This window comes from Ostrinia nubilalis, chromosome 22 (genome assembly GCF_963855985.1).
Source record: "Ostrinia nubilalis chromosome 22, ilOstNubi1.1, whole genome shotgun sequence".
Classification (NCBI taxonomy): domain Eukaryota; kingdom Metazoa; phylum Arthropoda; class Insecta; order Lepidoptera; family Crambidae; genus Ostrinia; species Ostrinia nubilalis.
This window is the reverse complement of record NC_087109.1, coordinates 5340621-5361434: the sequence shown is the minus strand read 5'-3', so window position 1 is coordinate 5361434 and position 20814 is coordinate 5340621. Positions and strand designations below refer to the sequence as shown.

Genomic DNA, 20814 nt, shown 5'->3' with positions numbered 1-20814 from the left:
TTCATGCTTATTCATGCTATACTTTGAGGTTCTATACAATATGGACTATGGTGTACCATTGGCAACAAGAATATCTGATGCTGTAAACTGTACAGTCAGCGTCAAATAGTTCTTGACAGCCAAAGTAGACAAAAAGTTTGCAACTGTCTTCCAGCGACTTGGCCAACTTTTAGTCTAAACCAAGCTTTAAGGAAGACTCCAATGAGGGTTTTCGCGATTGAAAAATCCGCTAGATGGCAATACGTAGACGCTGCATGTCCAAATGGTGAATTTTCATACAGCATTTGGACCTCCCGTCTACGTATTGTCATCTGGCGGATTTTTCAACATTGGAATAAGTTTGTGAATAAGTTTTTTGGCCACTTTGGGTGTCTTTGGGTGTCACGAACAATTTGACGCTGACTGTACGTTGTTATTTTTATCTTTTGAACATTTTAAAGATCAAACCACATTATTAGCATAGAACAGGTAGGTAATGGTTTCTCAGAGTGCATCAGAATCGATCAGTGTTATCGCTTGCGCACGCGCCGCTTGTTTTTATAGCGGCGATTTGTCTTTTTATTGACATTGGTTTTTGTATTGAATACTTTGGGATATTGCGGTGTGAATACTTCTATTTGTTTGTGGAGGAAGTTTATTTTTACGCGTTTTGATCGGGAATGTTTGGATGAAATTGATATTGAAAATGTCGATAGATCGGTAACTAATTTAATACCAATTCTATAAAAAACTGAAAATCAGGAACATAGCAAGTTGGAATGGCGCAATTCAACAGGTTTTATTGCTAAGGGGATGAAAAGGATGGAAGCTGTTTAAGCTGGTGACGAATTTAGGATCAATGGGGGCTTTTGGCCGAAAAAAGCGCTTGGAAGCGCTTATAAGCGAAATGGCGATTGCTACGGCAGTTTTCCGCAAATATACGTTAGCTATAGCTTCAATAGTGACGTATTTCATTCATTTTAGCGTGACAGCGCTTACCGCTTAGCGATCGCCATTTTGCTTACGAGTGCTTCCAAGCGCTTTTTTCGGCCAAAAGCCCCCATTATTTATCTTCAAGATAACGCCGGTTTATTGCTGAGCGAATTTCCATACAGATTTACTTATAATTCCTGATAGAGTTTCAAAAGATGAAAACTACACACTTCGAACTAGGCCAGTCTTTCCCAAAGTGGGCGATAACGCCCCCTTGTGAGCGCTGCAGGCTTAAAGGGGGGCGGTAAGAGACCCAGAAAAAAAATCGGGACGTTGTGTAGAGGCTTGGGAGGCGTCATCTACTAGGAAGACTCTTAGACACCGACTGAGCTCGACTCTTGACTACAAAAATGGGGGGCGCTAAAAAGAATTTATTCTCAAAGTGGGCAGTAGACTAAATAAGTTTGGGAACCGCTGAACTAGGCTATTAAAATGTGAATCAGAAACTCTCAAATATAATGTACTTACGATCAAAGATAGAGTTGTGGCCAGCGTCATCATCTTCCTCCCAAACCTGTCCGTCAGGTAGCCCATGGGTGCCCCAAAGATGATGGCGGTGATGTAAGTGACCGACGTCATCCAGGAGATGTCGCTGCTGGTGAACGGCTCTGGTGATGGGCCTTCTGAAGACTGGAGTAGCGCGATCATCGGTGATAACCAGCCTTGGACCATCCCGAAGCTTAGCAGGGGTATGGTTACTGGAACAAAAAGGACATCAACAGGTCATTTAGTCGTCACTATAGGAGCACTCATCATCAAGTCATTCAGTTCCTACTGGCCCACTGCAGGAGATCCTCTCCAAGTTACCAGAGGCAGATGGAGGGTTTTTTATACTCCTCATGCTAGCCAGACAGGTTGGGGGTGAGAACAAATATTCTGTCTAATTTACCAGAGGTAAATGGAGGATCTCCTCATTTCTGATTCGATCACGCAGGGAAACTCCGAGCATAGCACGCTCCATCGCTCTTTGGGTGACCTTGAGCCTTCTTATGAGACCCATAGTAAGCGACCACGTCTCAGATCCGTATAGGTACCATCACTGGCAACACACACTGATTATAGACTTTTGCACAGCGCACAATTGGATTGACGCGTCATTCAACGTCAATAAAAAAATAATTCTCTGTGCCTCTAGCACGAAAAACTTTCGTCTTCGAATCGTTTGCGTATTCTACAAATTTCGACACAGCCTTCAAATTCAACGATAACTTATCTATCTCGACTGTCGAATTAAGTAGTGATTCAATATCTCCAATATCTCATACTAATTTCACTTTACGTCGCGTTCACAGGGGCGCTGTTTAAGTTTTCACTTTTCATACTAAATCTTTTGATGGCGATTCGAATACGCAAACGATTCTATGTCAAAAGTTTTTCGTGCTAAAGGTACTGAACTACTGATCAAATTAGTTTACAAATTACTACATTTCGAGCCAGTTTTTACTATTTATGTAAGCTTTTTTGTGTCGTGTGAATTGCAACCATTTGAATTCATTTAGCTCATATTATGTAATAGATTAGGTAAATGCCAAAATTGATGACGACAATTTTACAAGGTCAATACTGCACGAGGTTGCAAAGTAGTTTAAAATTTAACGAATTAAGAAAATCTGTTAGGACCATCATTTGATAAGATATTTGTGTCTTTAAAAGGGGTCACTGACGCACTATCACGAAATCTTAGAAACTACAAGTGCTAGGAGTCTCTTGCATGGGGGTTCCTTTTAGAACGTAGGGGCTCACTAAGAGGGGATTTTGCAAAATTCAACCCTTAAGGGGGTAAAACAGGATCCACACGTACGAAGTCGCGGCCGACCGCTAGTGGATAGATAAGAATAAAACACTTTTTGTACATCACACAAACCATATAAGATAGAAATACACGCAAAGGAGACGACACAATTCTTATCGACTGTCTTATCGTTATGAAGAAAGCTTAAAAAAAGCTATTTGACTTTTTTGTTCTAATAACACACAATAAAATCGCTTGATAAGTAAGTAGCTAATTCTCAGACTTCTTTTTATTCATACTGTAGCTTATTTAACCTGAGTCAAGTTAGGTTAGGTTAGGTTAAGAATAAGTGTACCTCTCCCTATAGGTAGAAGTTCCATTTTGGCCCGCGGCCAGTAACTTTTTAAAAGATTTATGTCTATGTGTTACTGAATGACTCTTTACCGTGCGGTAGGTATGGCTAGACTTTAAACTTTAAAGGATCAATTTTTAAATTTAAAACAGTGTTGAGTAACAACGTTTTGCCAAAATCTCCCTTACACTCTGCATCATACCTACCATTGTTTTGTCTTGACCATTTGTCTGCTGTCTGTGTGATCAGCTGCAGTAGGTAATCTACTATATAAAAATAAGTCGGGTTTTCCTCCTTGACGCTATAACTCCAGAACGCACGAACCGATTTCCACGGTTTTGCATTCGTTGGAAAGGTCTCGGGCTCCGTGAGGTTTATAGCAAAGAAAATTCAGGAAAAATTTCAACAGAAAAGCGGGAAGGGGGTAAAACGGGATCCACGAGTACGAAGTCGCGGGCGGCCGCTAGTTGTTAAATAAAATTTTATTCAGGTATGCAAAGTGTTCGATGAATCAATTTTCCTTGGGTAATAACGGTACAGGTAAACAGTCTACCATTAAATATTGATTTCAAATCAATAGTCCAATATTTTAAGTTTTGAGACAAGAGCAGGACATTAATAACACTTTTCTTGCAATTAACATCATCACAACATTATCATCATCATCATTTCAGCCGCAGGACGTCCACTGCTGAACATAGGCCTCCCCCAATGATTTCCACATCGCCCGGTTGGTAGCGAGCGGCCTGCATCCAGCGCCTTCCTGCTCCTTTATGAGGTCGTCGGTCCATATTTTTCTTGCAAAATCGCACTTATAAGGCCAGTACCTAAGACAGTTCTGTTTAGCTTGACGTGCCATCGTCCTTACATATAACTTAAAGTTAAAGTAGGAAAACTTAAGGCTTTACTTTTAGGTATCATCGCGAAATTTTACCACAGTTTAACTCACATTCGGAGTTAAACTTTCGGTCTGGAGGTCCATGGAGGTCCTATGTTCACTTCAATTTCTGGATTTTCCATAGTTCCGAAAATAAGATAGGTAACTGTTAATTCGACAGCCTTGTCGAAAGAATTTACGTCAAAGAATCCTGATTCATGAAAGAATACTATTGTATTAGGTAGGTAGGTTATTGAAAAAAAAAAGAACAAACCAGTTGTTAATTTATCACGATGCAATTTTTATGATTCACCACTTCCATTATTTAGCAGGTAACTTACGTATTATTTTATATCTGCACTTGTGTTTATATTGGCAAAGCTGTTGAAACTAGTTCAATACAGATGGAATAATCAACTCCTACCTACTTATTATTGGTAATAAGTAACATGAAAACGTGTTTTTGTTGGATTTTGAATGTATCTGGTATCTGTCACCGTAAAATAGAGAATTCCGCCAGATTATAATCTGACGTAGTTAATACTAACCCACTGTCAGTTGTGGTTGGAGGTCTTTGTACTACCATCATTATCATCATCATCATTTCAGCCACAGGACGTTCACTGCTGAACATAGGCCACCCCCAATGACTTCCACATCGCACGGTTGGTAGCGGCCTGCATCCAGCGCCTTCCTACTACCTTTATCAGGTCGACCATATTTGCTCAGAAATTAGGATGATGCTTAGTAACCTTTCTTTGAAAGCTTTTGTCCGGCACTTGACTCTCAAATCATGATGATGATTTTATTGAAGTGTACTGTAACAAAACCAGCAATCATAACTGATTTCGAGTTCAATGAGCATACTTTACTGATGGCGTGACACAAATCGAGGGCTATTTGTCCCATTGGTATTAAATTCCACTAATGCTTGCATTTATAGACTAGTACTAACTACAGTGAATTGAGATTAGAGCAAAGTTGTAAACGCGAACACGAATGCTGTGATAAGGCTTGTGGCACACAGCGAAACAAACTACGCTGGAAAAAATGCCAGTTAGGATTTCTTCAATATCTTTAAAAGTACCTGACTGGCTTTAAGAAATATAGACTAAAATATTTCAACTTTTTTTAAATTAATGAAAAATAAGTACCTATATCAAAAAGCGTAGTTTTTTAAGCATGTTGTGTTAACTGGAGATTGAAAGATTTTCTAACCGACCCTTTTTCTTTGCGGTCCTGTGTTTTCAAACGTTTAGGCGTGTAAGTATTTTGTTTAACTATTAACTTTCAAATTATTAGGTACCTGCAGTGAATACGATTTTGGGCATGTTTAATTAGTTTGTGTTACTTAATGTTGTAAACTTTTTTATATCCAACTCCACCATCGCTTGTGAAGACTGATAAAACGTTTTCGTTAATTATTTACGCATTTTGTTTCGTTATTTGAAGTCTCTATCTATACCCTTCAATAAATTAAAGGTGAAAAAGGTAGCTACACTCTCCAAGTGGTCGTGCAAGTTAGCTAAATAAAATAAAAGAATGACTACTGATTTTCACTCTATTTGCTCACCAAATAAACAAAAAAACGCACATGTAAACCTCACGTTTTTGATTCATTCATGCACAAGTAAAATACGTATAAATATTAACATATTGACAAATTGTTTGCGTGTCTTGGCCATAAATTATTCCAAGAGGACAAACAGCACAAAAGACAAAGTGTTTTAATAAAATTATAATAAGTTGTCCAAATTATATTATGTATGAAGTTTTGTATCCGATTCTTGATAGACAAAACGGCAAATTAATGTCCACAAGGTGGACCGACGACCTCATGAAGGTAGCAGGAAAGGCACCGGATGCAGGCCGCTACCAACCGGGCGATGTGGAAATCATTGGGGGAGGCCTATGTCCAGCAGTGAACGTCCTGTGGCTGAAATGATGATGATGATGAAACAATAATTTTATTAATTGTAAACTATGCCTTCCTTAATTGTAAATTTTTATTAGGTAGCTGTGCTAGAGGTAATTAATATTCAAATACCTAATTCTTTTACCGATGTACACTATTGTACACTAACTTGCTAAATGCAACGAAGCAAGCCTATATTGTTTCATAATTCCGTGGAACCACATCCATCATGTGCTCTGCTTAAATAAAAAACAGATGTTTGAACACATCCATCATGTGATCCTAAATAAAAAAATGTGTTATTATGTATACATATGTTTTTATTTAAGATCACATGATCGTTCAATATGTAAAGTAGCAGAAATAAATTTCACACATGACTTTGTTTCCGAATTTAAGATTCGATTCGAACTCGTTAAGAATTAGTATTTTGCATCACAATACAACAAAGCCAATTAGCACGAACGTTTGCAAATCAATTTAGACAGTGTGACTTATGAGTCAGTTTTTGCTATAAGTTCGGTTTTGCAACTAAATAATAAATAAAAAGTAAAAAAAACTAAAACCCAACTACGACAAAAAACGACGCTAAAAAGTATAAAACAAGATTTTCAGAATACTGAACTGAACAAAGTTGCTAATGTAGTTGCATAGTAATTTTCATGTTTGGAAAACCGCAGTCACACGTTGTCAAAGTGCTACGGTAGGTAGGTATATGTAACGTGTGACTACGCCTTTCCAAACATGAAAATTACTATGCAACTACATTAGCAACTTTGTTCAGTTCAGTATTCTGAAAATCTTGTTTTATACTTTTTAGCGTCGTTTTTTGTCGTAGTTGGGTTTTAGTTTTTTTTACTTTTTATTTATTATTTGTACTATTTTGGTGTTAAAGTGTATTTGTGGCGCATAATATGAACAAAAGTTAAATTGATGAACTAATAAGTAGTAAAGAAGCTATGAACGAAAAGATGTGAATTATATGCAATCAGCCCATGAATACAGGTAAAGTCACAAGCAAATGCTAGTAATATATATATATTCAAAATGTACAAGTAAAGCGCTTTCAAATGATACCAAACACGGCATATTTATCTTAACTTTATTTTTTTACTCTGTATGTTTTGTCCGCTAGAGGGCGCCACATTAGATTTTGTGAAACCTCATATAGCCTATAACCAGCGGACAATTAAGACGCTTCTAATGATATGTCATTTGTCGAATTCTAATAAGCAGTTTAGAAGTTACGAGGGAACAGATGAACATACATACATACATAGCCTGTCAAAATCATAACCCTCCTTTTGCTTTGCCGTAGTCGGGTAAAAATATTCTGATGTAGACTGTAAAATCTCCATAAACCTAGTGGTAAGACTACATGTCACAAACACAGAGGTACCGGGTTCGACCTACACTGGAGGTAAAACTAGAGGCTTGTTCTAAGTCCGCCTGGTTAACATGGTTTTACAAGATATCATACAATTTGTACCTATGACATCATGTTGACTTAATTAGTCATGCAAACATTAAACATAGATAGGGATAAAGGTAAACATTAGGTACCACAACAGCTATAAAGAAGTAAGATAACCAGTTCCTATGTAGTATCCTCCGCTAAAGCTCGCTTCGGCCTGATCATCACTTTCCATCAAGTGCAGGCCAAGAGTTTCTCCGGTGTGGGCTTAGATTAATAAAGCCTAGATGGATAGTCTTCATACAAATGCTTCGACAAATGTGAGGAAAAATCTTGTCATTAGTGTTAAATTTTATGTCATTACTGTCAAAACGTTGTTAAAAATGTTTAAATTAAGGCAATTTTTTCAACAGTGAGAGATTTATATCCATATTTATCGTAATAAAATGTTATTATTTAAAAAATATTTATAATGATATTTAAACAACTGAAACAAAAAAGTTTCAAGTTTCAAGTGGACCCTATAAGTTGCCTCACTTTTCGTGCGCTTACTATCTATATAGGCTTTATTAATCTATGGTTGTAAAACTTGTGGGTATAGATGACCCACGCTGAACTGTCCCACCAAACTCAGTGACAGGGGGGCGCTACCATCGTTCAACTATATAGTTTCCAACATGGCAAAAATCTGAACCAGCGATCCGGTATTGACGGTGGCGCCCCACTGTCAATGTCATCGACAGGACAGTCCAGTATTGTGGAACTATAATACTCTCGGTGTGCCCACCGCCTTTAAGCTAGTTTACGAGGATCGTTCATTGATAAAATTAATTACAAAAACTACCTACTGCAGTCTAGAAGCGGCGTCGTCAAAGTTTTTTTACTTTATAGCCCATAATTGGATGCCGTGAGTAGCCGGCGCCATTATTATTGCGATTAGGGTCAACGTATTAATGGAAGTAAACATTGTTATGGAGTTTGATGCTAATTCTAAAGGGGTAAGGTTTTGTACTATTTTTAGATATTTACCCCTTTGCTTCTGGCCAAGGGGAGTCATGGGGTCCTAGGGGCAAGTCATATGGGGGGGACAAGTCAGATTTTTAGGTCAGATACTTAGATAGGTAGTTTGAATCAGTTACTTCAATGCGATTTCACCCCCCCACCGGGTAAGTACGACAATGGACAATAACTTCATTAAGTTAATTAATTAATGTGATGTTAAGTTGGACTGAGGATCTGGTGGATCCTCGGTCCAACTTAACATCACATTAATTGTCTGGATCTGGTACCTGGATGCGACCGGCGCAGGACCGGTCTTTGTGGAAATCCTTGGCCCTTTGTCCAGCAGTGGACGTCTTTCGGCTGAAACGAACGATGTTAAGTTGACATTAAGTTTACAAGTAATCACAATGAAGAACGACTAATAAATCAGTTAAAATAAAAGAATATTTTTATACAAACACAATCTAGAACTCAGTTATCAATAAAATTCATCAGCCCAAGTTGAAAAAACTAAACACAATAAAAACCAGTCACGAATTAAAACGTGTCCCATGCCGTTTTATATTTATTACTGTTGTTGTCTGACCTATGACAAATATATGGACTTGATTAAAAATAATGCAATTTTCAATGTCATTATTTCGTCTTAATTTCTATCGGGGGCGCTTTAATTAATAACGATAGGTTTATGTAAGTAGGCCACGGAATGTGGAATCAAATTAAATCAATTAACTAACTTCTCGATTGATAACAGTCTCGACATAACGAGTTAGATAGGTACAGAAGAAATAAAAGATCGTTTTTATCAAAAGTTCATTTCAATTCAGTACCTAACCTAATACATTGATGCACCGATTAGTCGGTCCTTGCTTGACTTCGAACTCCTCTCGTTGCGGGTCCAATGACAGTATAACTTTTCCCCGGGACAATCTTGACCATCATTTGTTGCGTTTTTATTTGCGGTCAAGCTGCAGATCCTGGCTACACATGAGTTGCATCGGTTACAAAACCTTACATAATATTTTAGGCCTCGATATTTTATAGTGTCGTTTGTTTCGAGAACTTATCGCATTTAAAAATTCTTTACACCTAGTATTGTATAGTTTTCCATAGCTGGTAGTCAACGAGTGAGGTGAGATAATTGTTATTTTAGCAAAGGCTTCTAAAATGCAAGTCAAGTCAGGGTATGAGCAGATATTAAACACTTTTCAAGTGAGAATGGGATCCACATTTTGCGCACAATTTTACAAAATTAAATCAAAAGAATGTATAACTTGTTTTTTCGTCTGCTTTAGTATGTCCTAGAATTCAATAACTTTCACTGCACAAAACAAGTCTATGGATTTTCTACTATAAATTCCTCAAATCATTGGATATCGTAGAATTGGATAAAATCAATTGATTGGTTTGATAATTAATTAGGTAGGTATGATAACATTAGGCCTTGGGAAGGTCAAACCCGTCTGGCCAGGGTGGGGAGTTTTGGCCAAATCCTCCATTTGCCTCTGGTAAATTAGAGAGGGTCGTGCTCTTGCTCCTGCAGTGGAGACTAAATTATCTGATGATAGTGTACGCGCCAGCATTAAAACCTCATACATTTCGAACTCATGTCACACTATTCTATCACTCATTCTGACAGTCCTTTTCCTATCCTCTCCCTCCCACCTTCAGTCTCGCTCTCGCATCGCAACGCGCCGCTTCGCCTACCTATCTGGGCGTTAATTACTAAATAAGTATCCAAAATAAACCAATTCAAATAAACCCAAATCGCGCGCTAAACTCATCTCAATAAAATTCAAGTGTTTGTGAAAGTGAAAGAAGAACCAAGCTTGGACCGTCCTGTGGAGTCTGCTCAATCGAAGGTATCCCATCCCATTCCTATCCCAATCTCCTACAACTCCTTTCTGGTCCTACCGAGCCGCATGGTTCATTTCCTATCCTTTACACTTACAGAAAATCACAACTACACATTTTCACGCATCCGTCATTTTGACAACCCTCTAGAAAATTCTAGAAAATTCGCTCGTGACACATTCTTTCTGGAAAGTTCGATTCGTTTGACATTTGGCACATTCTAGAAATTGCTATTCACTCAAACGTCAACTCGTTTGTAAACACGTATATTTTTTAAATTCAATCTTTTAAAATTTTATTTCAATTCAATTTCAAATTCGCTTACATACGCTACGCATTTTATTTTCCTACTGGATTATAAATAAATACGCTCAACTCAACTCATTTTTTAACGCTAGCTCTCGTGCGTGTGTTTGCTCACCTACAATACAATGGAGGGAGTGAAACGCAAAATTAATTTGCTTGAAGCTAAAAAAGAAGCGCTTTTTCAGAGGGTTCAGGAACTATACGACCTCAGCCTAAAGGTCTCCGACCCTCAGATTGAACAAATTTTCATGTCTCGCATGCATTCGATTGAAAAAACAAGATCGGATTTTCTTGATACTATTGACGAACTTAATTTGTGTTATATGAAAAATGATGAGGAACTCAAACCTACATTTGCCGCACTCAACTCGTTTGACGATTTGTACTGTAACATCCTTTCGGTGCAAAGCTCCATCGCACAACTCAAAGCCAACACAGAGCGTCGCAAACAGGATTTCGTAAAAAAATTACCGCCTTTAGAACTAGTCTCTTTCGACGGAGCCCCTTCCAAGTGGCCCGTTTTCTACCAAAATTTTAAAACGCTTATTCATGAGAACACTGGTTTGTCTCCAGGTGAAAAGGCTCAATACCTTATAGGAAAACTTTCCGGAAAAGCACTTACAATTTGCTCGGGTATTCCACCTACTGGTGAGAACTATTACATAATTTGGAACAACCTATTAGAAAAATACCAAGACATAAGAGTACAAGCCTCTATGTATTTGGAACAATTAATAAACTTCAAATCGCAATCTTTAGATGAATTTTTGGAACAGTATTGCTCAGCTGAAGCTGCCTTACGACGTTTACAGATTGATGACCTTTCCGATTTCATTTTGACTCATATTGCTCTCAGTAAATTAGACAAAGACACTCTAAATTTATTTGAACAATCCATTAAGCACGTAAAAATGCCTACGTTTAATGATCTCAAGACTTTTATAAAAGAACAGAATAAAATCCATACTTTACGCTTATGTTTTACGCAGAATAAGCCGTACGTTAATAATAAAACGAATTTCGCATCGCAGTCTAAAAACTCGAAACCGACACAGTCGTTTGTTTCTAATACAGCTTCTGGAGTAAAACCCAACCAACATTACTTCCAATCTCAACCGAATTCGCAAGGCTCATACACTCCATCCGCTGTACGCAAGAATTGTCAACTTTGTAAGACGGAACCTGAACATGCCCTGTTCAAATGCAGTTATTTTCGCTCGAAAAATGCGCCAACTCGCTACTCTTTAGTGAAAAAATGTAACTTTTGCCTCAATTGTTTAGGCTTTCATAACATTAAAGATTGCAGATCTCAAAATCGTTGCTCAGTTTGCCAACGTAAACATCACACTCTTATTCATATAGATAATTTTAACGTGAATAGACCTATGACGTCACAACAGCTGACTTGCAGCGCGACGCTTTCGCCGACCGACGCGTCCATGTCCGCGCCCGGTCCGGTCACGCCGCCGTTGCAATCGATGCCAACCAACAATGTGTCTCTCTCTGCAGTCACGCCGTCGATCGCTGATGAATCTAGTACCACGGTCTTATTACCCACCGCGTCAGTGTATACTTATGACAATAATAAGACGTGTCAAAAATTACGCGTGTTTCTAGACACAGGTTCGATGAGCAACTTTATCACAAATAAATGTTGTGCGCGACTGAACTTAAAAGTCAATCCGCTACCTACCACTATTAAGGGCATAGGTCAGTCTGAAAGTGTGTCGCTAGGATATGTATCTTTCACAATTGCCTCACGCTTTGATCCCAGGTGTAAATACACTATTAACGCACGCGTCATTGATACAATAACCGATTATTTACCTAATGTAAAGGTTGACATAACCCAGTTATCGCATTTACAAGGTCTTCCTATGGCTGATGACAGCTTCGATATCCCTGCTGAAATCGATTGTTTGTTAGGCAATGAGATATTCCCGCTTCTTTTAGGTAGTAATAAAATAACTTCACCGCAATCCTCTGTCATCGCCATCGAAACCACGCTCGGATATCTCGCTATGGGACGCGCTCAGTGCTACTCAACTCATTCACGCAATGATAATAAAGCATTCTTTTGCAATGTAGACTCGCACTCATTAGAATCACTCACGCAACGCTTTTGGGAGCTTGAAAGTGTACCTACTAAGAGACACATCAGCCCTGACGAGGAAATATGTGAAAACATTTTCCAATCAACTCATTCTCGCGACGACTCTGGGACTTATACAGTTTCTTTGCCATTTAAACTCGACCCATCAGAACTCGGCGATTCTTACTTTACTGCTAGGCGTCGCTTCTATAACTTAGAGAAAAAGTTAGACTCAACTCCGGGCTTACGCACTAACTATAATGAAAATATTCAAGACTGTATCGATCGCGGTTTTCTGTCAAAAGTCGAAAACGCATCGAATTCAGAGGAAAATACTCCAAATTATTATATACCTCATCATGCAGTATACCGACCAGATAAACTCACTTCAAAAACTCGAGTCGTTTTAGATGCAAGTTGTAAAACAACCTCTGGAAAGTCGTTAAATGATGTTCTTTACACTGGCCCAAACTTACAAAGTAATATTTTTGATCTTTTAATTAACTTACGCATTTTCTCAGTCGCTTTATCTGCTGATATTGAAAAGATGTATTTCTGTGTGAAGCTTGATCAAAATCACCACCCGTTTCAACGCATATTATTTCGATTTGATCCTGAATCACCGATTGATACTTATCAATACAATAGGGTTTCTTTTGGCGTTTCTAGCTCGCCTTACCTCGCTATGCGTGTCGTTCGCCAACTCGCTGAGGACGAGCGCGCGAATTATCCTATCGCCGCGTCTGAAGCTCAATCCTGTATGTATATGGACGATTATGTCTCATCGATGGACGGGTTAGAAAAAGCTGAACAATCTTACCATCAAATGGTTAAGATGTTCATGGCCGGGGGGTTTAAAATGGTTAAGTGGATCTCGAACAACCCTGAGCTTATAAATAAGATTCCCGATTCGCATAAAAATCCACAGCTCGTCGATTTTGACACTGACTCAGAAATTACGACAAAAATCATAGGCATGCAGTGGCAACCTAATGATGACGTTTTTCTTTACAAAATTAACTCTACTAACTCTGACCAATGCACAAAACGCACGATTCTTTCCGCAACTGCTAGATTATTCGACCCTTTGGGTTTGCTAGGCCCTGTGACAGCGTTTCTCAAACTTTTAATTCAAGAATGCTGGCAGCGCGAACTTGAATGGGATCAGCCAGTTCCAGACTCAATAAAAAATAAATGGAATCGGTTTGATAGTGAGATTAACTATTTATCGCAATTAAAAATACCTCGTCACATAGGAATCACCGCGGGTTGTCACGTCACTATCATGGGCTTCGCGGACGCCAGCGAAGTATGCTACGGAGCTGTAGTTTATGTGCGCGTGAGCTCTGATGCAGATTCACCCGGTGAAGTCTTTCTTATCGCATCCAAATCGCGCGTCGCGCCTTTAAAGAAAATATCTCTTGCGCGGCTTGAACTGTGCGCAGCGCTGCTCTTAACAAATCTTTTATTATCGGTTCGCGATAGTATAGAGAATCGTTATCCTGTTAACTCAATTTACGCATTTTCAGACTCGACTGTCACTCTCACGTGGATACATTCTCCCGCGTACAAATTTCACACATTTGTTGCGAATAGAATTACTGAAATTAATTCGAAACTCAACGCCAAAATTTGGTATCATGTTAATGGAAATGAAAATCCTGCAGATGTAATATCGCGACCTGTAACTCCTAAAGCATTATTAAATCAATTAAATTGGTTTCACTCTCCTCAATGGACAGCTCAGCCAATCTCGCAATGGCCTATCGAGCCATTTCATCTAACAGTGTTCGACTGGAAGAGAAAAGTATCGCTCTTGTTTCAGAGACAAGCTCTCAATCGAACTCTCACCCTTTCGATCGATTAATTGATCGCATTTCCACGTACCCAAAATTATTACGCGCTACTGTGTACGTGTTACGCTTCGCTAAAATACTACGTTCAAACGGAGTGGTTACATCCTCTGATTTAGAACTCGCTGAACTCTATTTAGTACGCCATATACAGGCACTATTTTTTACTCAAGATATGCACGCAATTAAAAATAATAAACCCTTTAACAAATCGCTTCTCAAACTTAACCCCTTTCATTGACTCTGATAATATACTTCGTGTCGGAGGTCGACTCACTCACTCTCAACTCAACTATGGACAAAAGCATCCAATCATTCTATCGCCTAAACATCGCTTCACTCAACTTTTAGTTGATTACTTTCATGTATGTAATTTACATACTGGTCCTTCACTTCTACTCAGTCTGCTTAGACAGAAATTTTGGATACTTTCCGCACGTAACTTAGTACGTCAAAGAGTGCATCAATGCAATATCTGTTTTCGTTTAAACCCTAAATCTACAAACCCTCTTATGGGCGACTTGCCATCATTTCGCGTTTCAGAAGCTAAAGCCTTTGTTTATACATCGGTCGATTATGCAGGTCCCTTCTTTATTACTCACATTCGCCGCAGAGGTGTTAAAAGCCAGAAGGCTTATATTTGTTTATTTTGCTGTCTTACAACTAAGGCTCTACACATAGAGTTAGTTTCAGACTTAAGCTCTGATCTATTTCTCGCCGCTTTCCGTCGATTCATTTGTAGAAGAGGCCCCGTTTCCATGATATATAGCGACGGAGGTACTAACTTCATTGGCGCTAAACGCAAGCTTGACGAAATTTACGCTCTTTTGGAATCTGACTCTCACAAAAATTATTTAAGTTCACATTTGGCTGAACAACGCATTAAGTTTCTTCATAGTCCACCATATGGTCCGCACTTTAACGGCATCACAGAGATAAATGTTCGTTATGTAAAAACGCATCTTTATAAAGTTATTGGTCTTCAAGTGTTAACATACGAAGAGTTCAACACTGTACTTGTACAAATAGAAGGCTTATTGAATAGTAGACCATTGTGTGTTCTTAGCTCTGACCCATCTGATGTATCCGCTCTCACTCCCAATCACTTTCTCAATATAACTCCACTGAAATTCTTACCAGTAGAGGATGTCTCTGATATTTCTGACAATCGGTTAACGCGTTATCAGTTAGTCAATAAATTAGTGCAAAGCTTTTGGCGTCGCTGGAGTCAGGAGTATTTAACTTCTCTACAACGCCGTGAAAAGTGGAATACGGTGACCAAACCGATAGATGTGGGCTCTGTTGTTGTTATAAAAGATGACAATGCGCATCCTCTTTGTTGGCCATTGGGTGTGGTTGTGGAAGTATATCCCGGAAAGGACAAAATCATTCGCACCTTAAAGATTCGCACTGCAACCGGTACTTATGTTCGGCCTGTAGTTAGAGTTTGTCCTCTTCCTTTACAGTAACTCAAATAATGTTCTTAACTTTATTTTAACCTTAACTTTAATTTAACACAACTTTAACGCTAATTTAACTCGTTTAGTTCTCTCTAACGCATGTTTTTTTACGTTTTTAACTTTTTTTTTACAAACGCTACTCAATCTAGAGGAAGACCTCTAGGCCGGGGGAGTTGTACGCGCCAGCATTAAAACCTCATACATTTCGAACTCATGTCACACTATTCTATCACTCATTCTGACAGTCCTTTTCCTATCCTCTCCCTCCCACCTTCAGTCTCGCTCTCGCATCGCAACGCGCCGCTTCGCCTACCTATCTGGGCGTTAATTACTAAATAAGTATCCAAAATAAACCAATTCAAATAAACCCAAATCGCGCGCTAAACTCATCTCAATAAAATTCAAGTGTTTGTGAAAGTGAAAGAAGAACCAAGCTTGGACCGTCCTGTGGAGTCTGCTCAATCGAAGGTATCCCATCCCATTCCTATCCCAATCTCCTACAGATAGTGAAATACAATTTATTTGTTAATAAAAACCTAAGTATTTTAATAAATTTACATTTTGTAACGCTCTAAATTTTTCGAAACTTTTTAGCTTTTTTGCCGACAAATGCCTAATTTGTAGGATGCCATGAAAAGCATTAAATCGTTTTTACTTCATACCTACCTAGACAAATACTATGTGTAACAGCTGTACCTACTTACACATTTAATTTTTCATTGTTTCCGTTGATAAGACTAAAAACTCAATAGTTTTTTATTTTCATTTAAATAATAAAAAACTCCGTCAAAGAATTACCTAAAAATTAAACTGTAACTGAAGTGTTTCATTCAAAACTAACCATTGTTTTCCATCTTTGTTTGATTACAAAGACATAAAAATCACCGGCATATTTGATTAGAAGATGCTGAAGGCAAAAAGTTCAATTCAAAAACCGGGACAAGTTTTGTAACACAAAATAACTCGTATGCCTACTACATAATAAATAAAAAAAATAGGTCATTTCTTTCTTTCTCTTGTTGTTTTGAGATTTCTTAGGTACTTATCACTTTTTATCACAAACTAGCGGCCGCCCGCGACTTCGTACGCGTGGATTCCGTTTTACCCCCTTAGGGGTGGAGTTTCGTAAAATCCTTTCATAGCGGATGCCTAGTCTTAACATCTACCTGCATGCCAAATCAGTCAGTCAGTCACCTTTGAGTTATATATATTTAGATAAAATGATACAATTTTTAATAAGATAAGGGGGCTATTCACCAACTCGACACGACCATTTATTACAGACTGGACTGGAGACAATGACGTGTATCCAGTTTTGTGAATAACCCAAGAAAAGAGCCACTTGCTGGTTGTCACCAGAGTAAACGAGACGAAGTCAATAGAGGGAAAACTTGTCGACTAATTTTAGATTCCGATTACATTTACAGAATCGAGTGGACTGTTGGCCGTCGACCTTTTTGTTTATCAGTTTTTGATCGGCATTTCAATTAATAATACAGTTTTCACAAAAAACCCAAAGCACAAAATATAACAGAAGGTAAACTCATGTATGTACCTCGCTTTGCATACCTCTCTCGCTCGCACGCTCGGCCGTCGCGCCAGGGTTGTCTTGTCATGTGTTGTGTTTATTTCGTTATGATAGAAAAATGTTACTCTTAATACTATGCAAGAAAGACAATAACAGATATCCACGTATACTTATTTATATTTAGTACGTTATTATAGTAATAGTTTGCAAACAAATACACGAGAAGGAAGTAGTATTTAGTTGAGTGGTTGACACTATTATCCAACTAATATTATAAATGCGAAAGTTTGGATGTCTGGATGTTTGTTGCTCTTTCACGCAAAAACTACTGAACGGATTTTGATGTAACTTTACAGTATTATTGTTTATAACCCTGAATAACATACAAGCTATAATTTATGACGATCTGTGACAAACTAAATTTCACGCGGGTGAAGCCGCGGGCAAAAGCTAGTTATCCAATAATTCCTAAAACCTCTCTAAAACAATTCGATATTCCTAATAATTGAGTTGGCTTTCAATTTCAATTGAAATTCAAATAAATAACTTACTTACCTCCCCGAATCAACTGGTAATTTAAAAAATGAAAATTCGGTATTTAATTATGAGTTTAAGCAACCAAATACCGAACAATTATAATACGACTTTTTCTGTTCACTCATTTTCGTCAATTTCGCAAAACAAAATAATATCACAGGCGGTTGACCGGCGCGTGACTCAAGCGAACCACAGCGAACGTGTGGCGAACGTCTGTCGCGCCACGTCGCGCTCGCATTCGTCCAAGACAGTCTTGCTAGGAGCGGTGTCTATGTGTGCATGGCTCGAGCGCGTTTAGTATGGAGTTTGTCTTCTGTTATATTTTGTGCCCAAAGCCTCCTTATTTATTATTTTATCGTAACTTAGGTACGGGCCACTTATTATTCCTATACACTATACAGTAAATGCCAATGAGGTAAGTATTCTAAATTAACCAATGAGATCCTCAGATAAGGATCCTAACTAATGTATTTAACGACTTTTCAGTATTTTACAAAAAGGTAACATTCAGTAAAAGAAAATAAAGAAAAACGTTGGAATCGAATTACTTTAGGTACCTACCTAAGTTTTAGTTTTGTTTCAAATTGAATGCAGTTTTGGAAGAATTTCAATTTTATTCTGGACAACTTCGCTTCATCATTAATCGCATCCTTTGTTGTTAATAGATCCATTTTAATTATTATTATGTGAGTAGCCCATCTGTCCGTGAACCAATTTTGGTGTAAGAGAAAATTGAAAGTCAAAATGCAGAGAAGGGTGAATAAGAGCGTCATGTTTTGTTGTTAATCCTTTCTATGACAAACCAAAATCTAACATGGACAAAGCCACGTTCAGAAGCTACTACACGACTAGCAATATAATTATCCTAATAGGTGATAACAGTGATGAAACTTGACCATGACAATTGGTTCAAGAGGAGTTGAAAGGTCGCGTATCACGTTAATATATCACAAGCTTAGCATACCTATGTATTGTTTTGATTGGCTTAATCGATCGTTTTAACCAAATGCTATCCACTGCTGGATAAAGGCCTTCCCAAGGATTTACACATGGACCAGTCCTGCTGCCCGCATCCAGGTGCTGGACAGCAGTATCGTCAGTTCACCCAGTGGGACGCCTACCCACACCGCGTCTTCCAGTTCGTGGTCACTCGAGAGCTTTTTTGCCTTACGACCATCAGTATGTGCCCTGCCCACTGTCACTTATGTGCGGTCTAAGTATATCAGTAACATTGGTTCTCATAAGGATCTTCTCAATTCTTCTTCTTTCATTAAAGGACGAAACAGATTATGATAGAATCTAATGGGTTCTTTTCCCATTGTATTTCAAAGGCATAATTCCAAGGTCAAAATCTACGTGCAATGCGCATAATTTAAAAATTAACAGCACACAAATGCACAGCCATGCAAAATCGAATGACAATGAATGACAAACAAACAAGTTTAACTGTATCATGTATGGAGGAAAAAATACCATACAATTTATTATATTGAATATATTAACTGTTATTGATTACTTTTCTTTGACGACATTATTTATTGAGTAAATTATTGTAACAAAGATGAATCTATAATTTATTGATATGAAGAGAAAGAGAAAGCACCTTTCTCGAATAAATGTTTTATTTTTTTGTTGTTATTATTATTATTTGTTTATTTTTGTGCTACACTACACCTGTTTGTGGTTTCACTTGCGCTGGATTATTTATCTGTTTTCATAATACTTTAACATACACACGAAGTTGTTTGTAAAACAATGCATTTTTTATAAGTTACTTATTGTTACTTTAATTTGTTATTGCGATAACTACTTATTCCTAACTACTTAAATAAGTTCTTCTGTTTAGAACATTATTTTATTCTTATTTATTTATTTATTGTATGCCCTAATGGTCATCAGTGCCACAAGGTTTACAAAGTTGTGTTTGGGATTATTGTAAAAAAATGAACTTTAGGAAAGCTCCTAGATGAAAAACATATAGTTTATAGCTTTTAGAGAAAAAACTACACAAAATTTTTCAGTTTGTTGCGTGTTATCTAGCGAGCACTAGTTGCAAGTTTGGATTCACACAACCACAACCCTGACTGGTCCTTACTCCAAATCTGAATAGGTTGGCAAGAAATAAATCAGATTAATGCTTTGCAATTTTAGGATTTTTAATTTTTTACTGTTGATTTCTACTCGGCTAAAGAAAATAAATATTTACAGTTTTCTCAGGCATCCTTCCGTTCTTACATCTACCCTCAAATTACTTTTAAATTTAGCAAAACATTATTTGCAATTATAAAGTAAACTTATTAACGCAACATCAATATAATTAATTAGCTATAGTCATTGGGACGGATCATTGTAAGTTTAAGCACAAATCGAATTATTATTAAGCACAAAGTTTCACGGTTTTTGTAAAGATTGTCAACTTAAAACCTAGGCAGGGTTTTAAGTTGTATGCTGGGCATATATGTTTTCGGTAAAATGCTATCTAAATCGGTATAGCAATTTACTCGTAGTTATTTTATGGGCATGTACCTACTCTAACTGAATTTTCATCTGTAGGTAGATAGCTACGAGTATGTAAATGATTTTTGTATCTCATAAAAACAGATTGTGATTATTTACCTACCTTCTGTGTGAAATAAAGGCAAATGTACATATTTACGTGAAATATAAATATTTTTGGATCCGCTATTTTTATTTTTACAACCCGTTTATCCCTACCTTGATGACGTCTGCATTTTAATCTTCCCAAAATTCAATCAAAAATTCAACTCACAGATAATGGCGAACAAATATTGGTTAATCCGAGTCCCATTCTGCCACATGAACTTGCTCAGTAAAAAATTCATTTTCACACAACTCAACGCAACCTATGACCGGCCACCGGTGCGTCTGAGAAACGACTGAGGGTGCTAAGATGCGCGGG

At 37.8% G+C, this 20814-nt stretch overlaps 1 protein-coding gene across 1 annotated transcript in view; it reads right to left on the bottom strand.

Moving 5' to 3' along the window:
- LOC135082887 (facilitated trehalose transporter Tret1-like) overlaps positions 1-20814 on the bottom strand; it is a 30294-nt gene extending 9480 nt beyond the window's left edge. The window contains exons 1-2 of the mRNA XM_063977649.1: positions 20665-20814; positions 1441-1670 (exon numbers count right to left, since the gene is read on the bottom strand). Of these exons, the coding sequence (XP_063833719.1) occupies positions 1441-1670; positions 20665-20737 (303 nt within the window). The 5' untranslated portion in view covers positions 20738-20814. The remainder of the gene's footprint in view (positions 1-1440; positions 1671-20664) is intronic.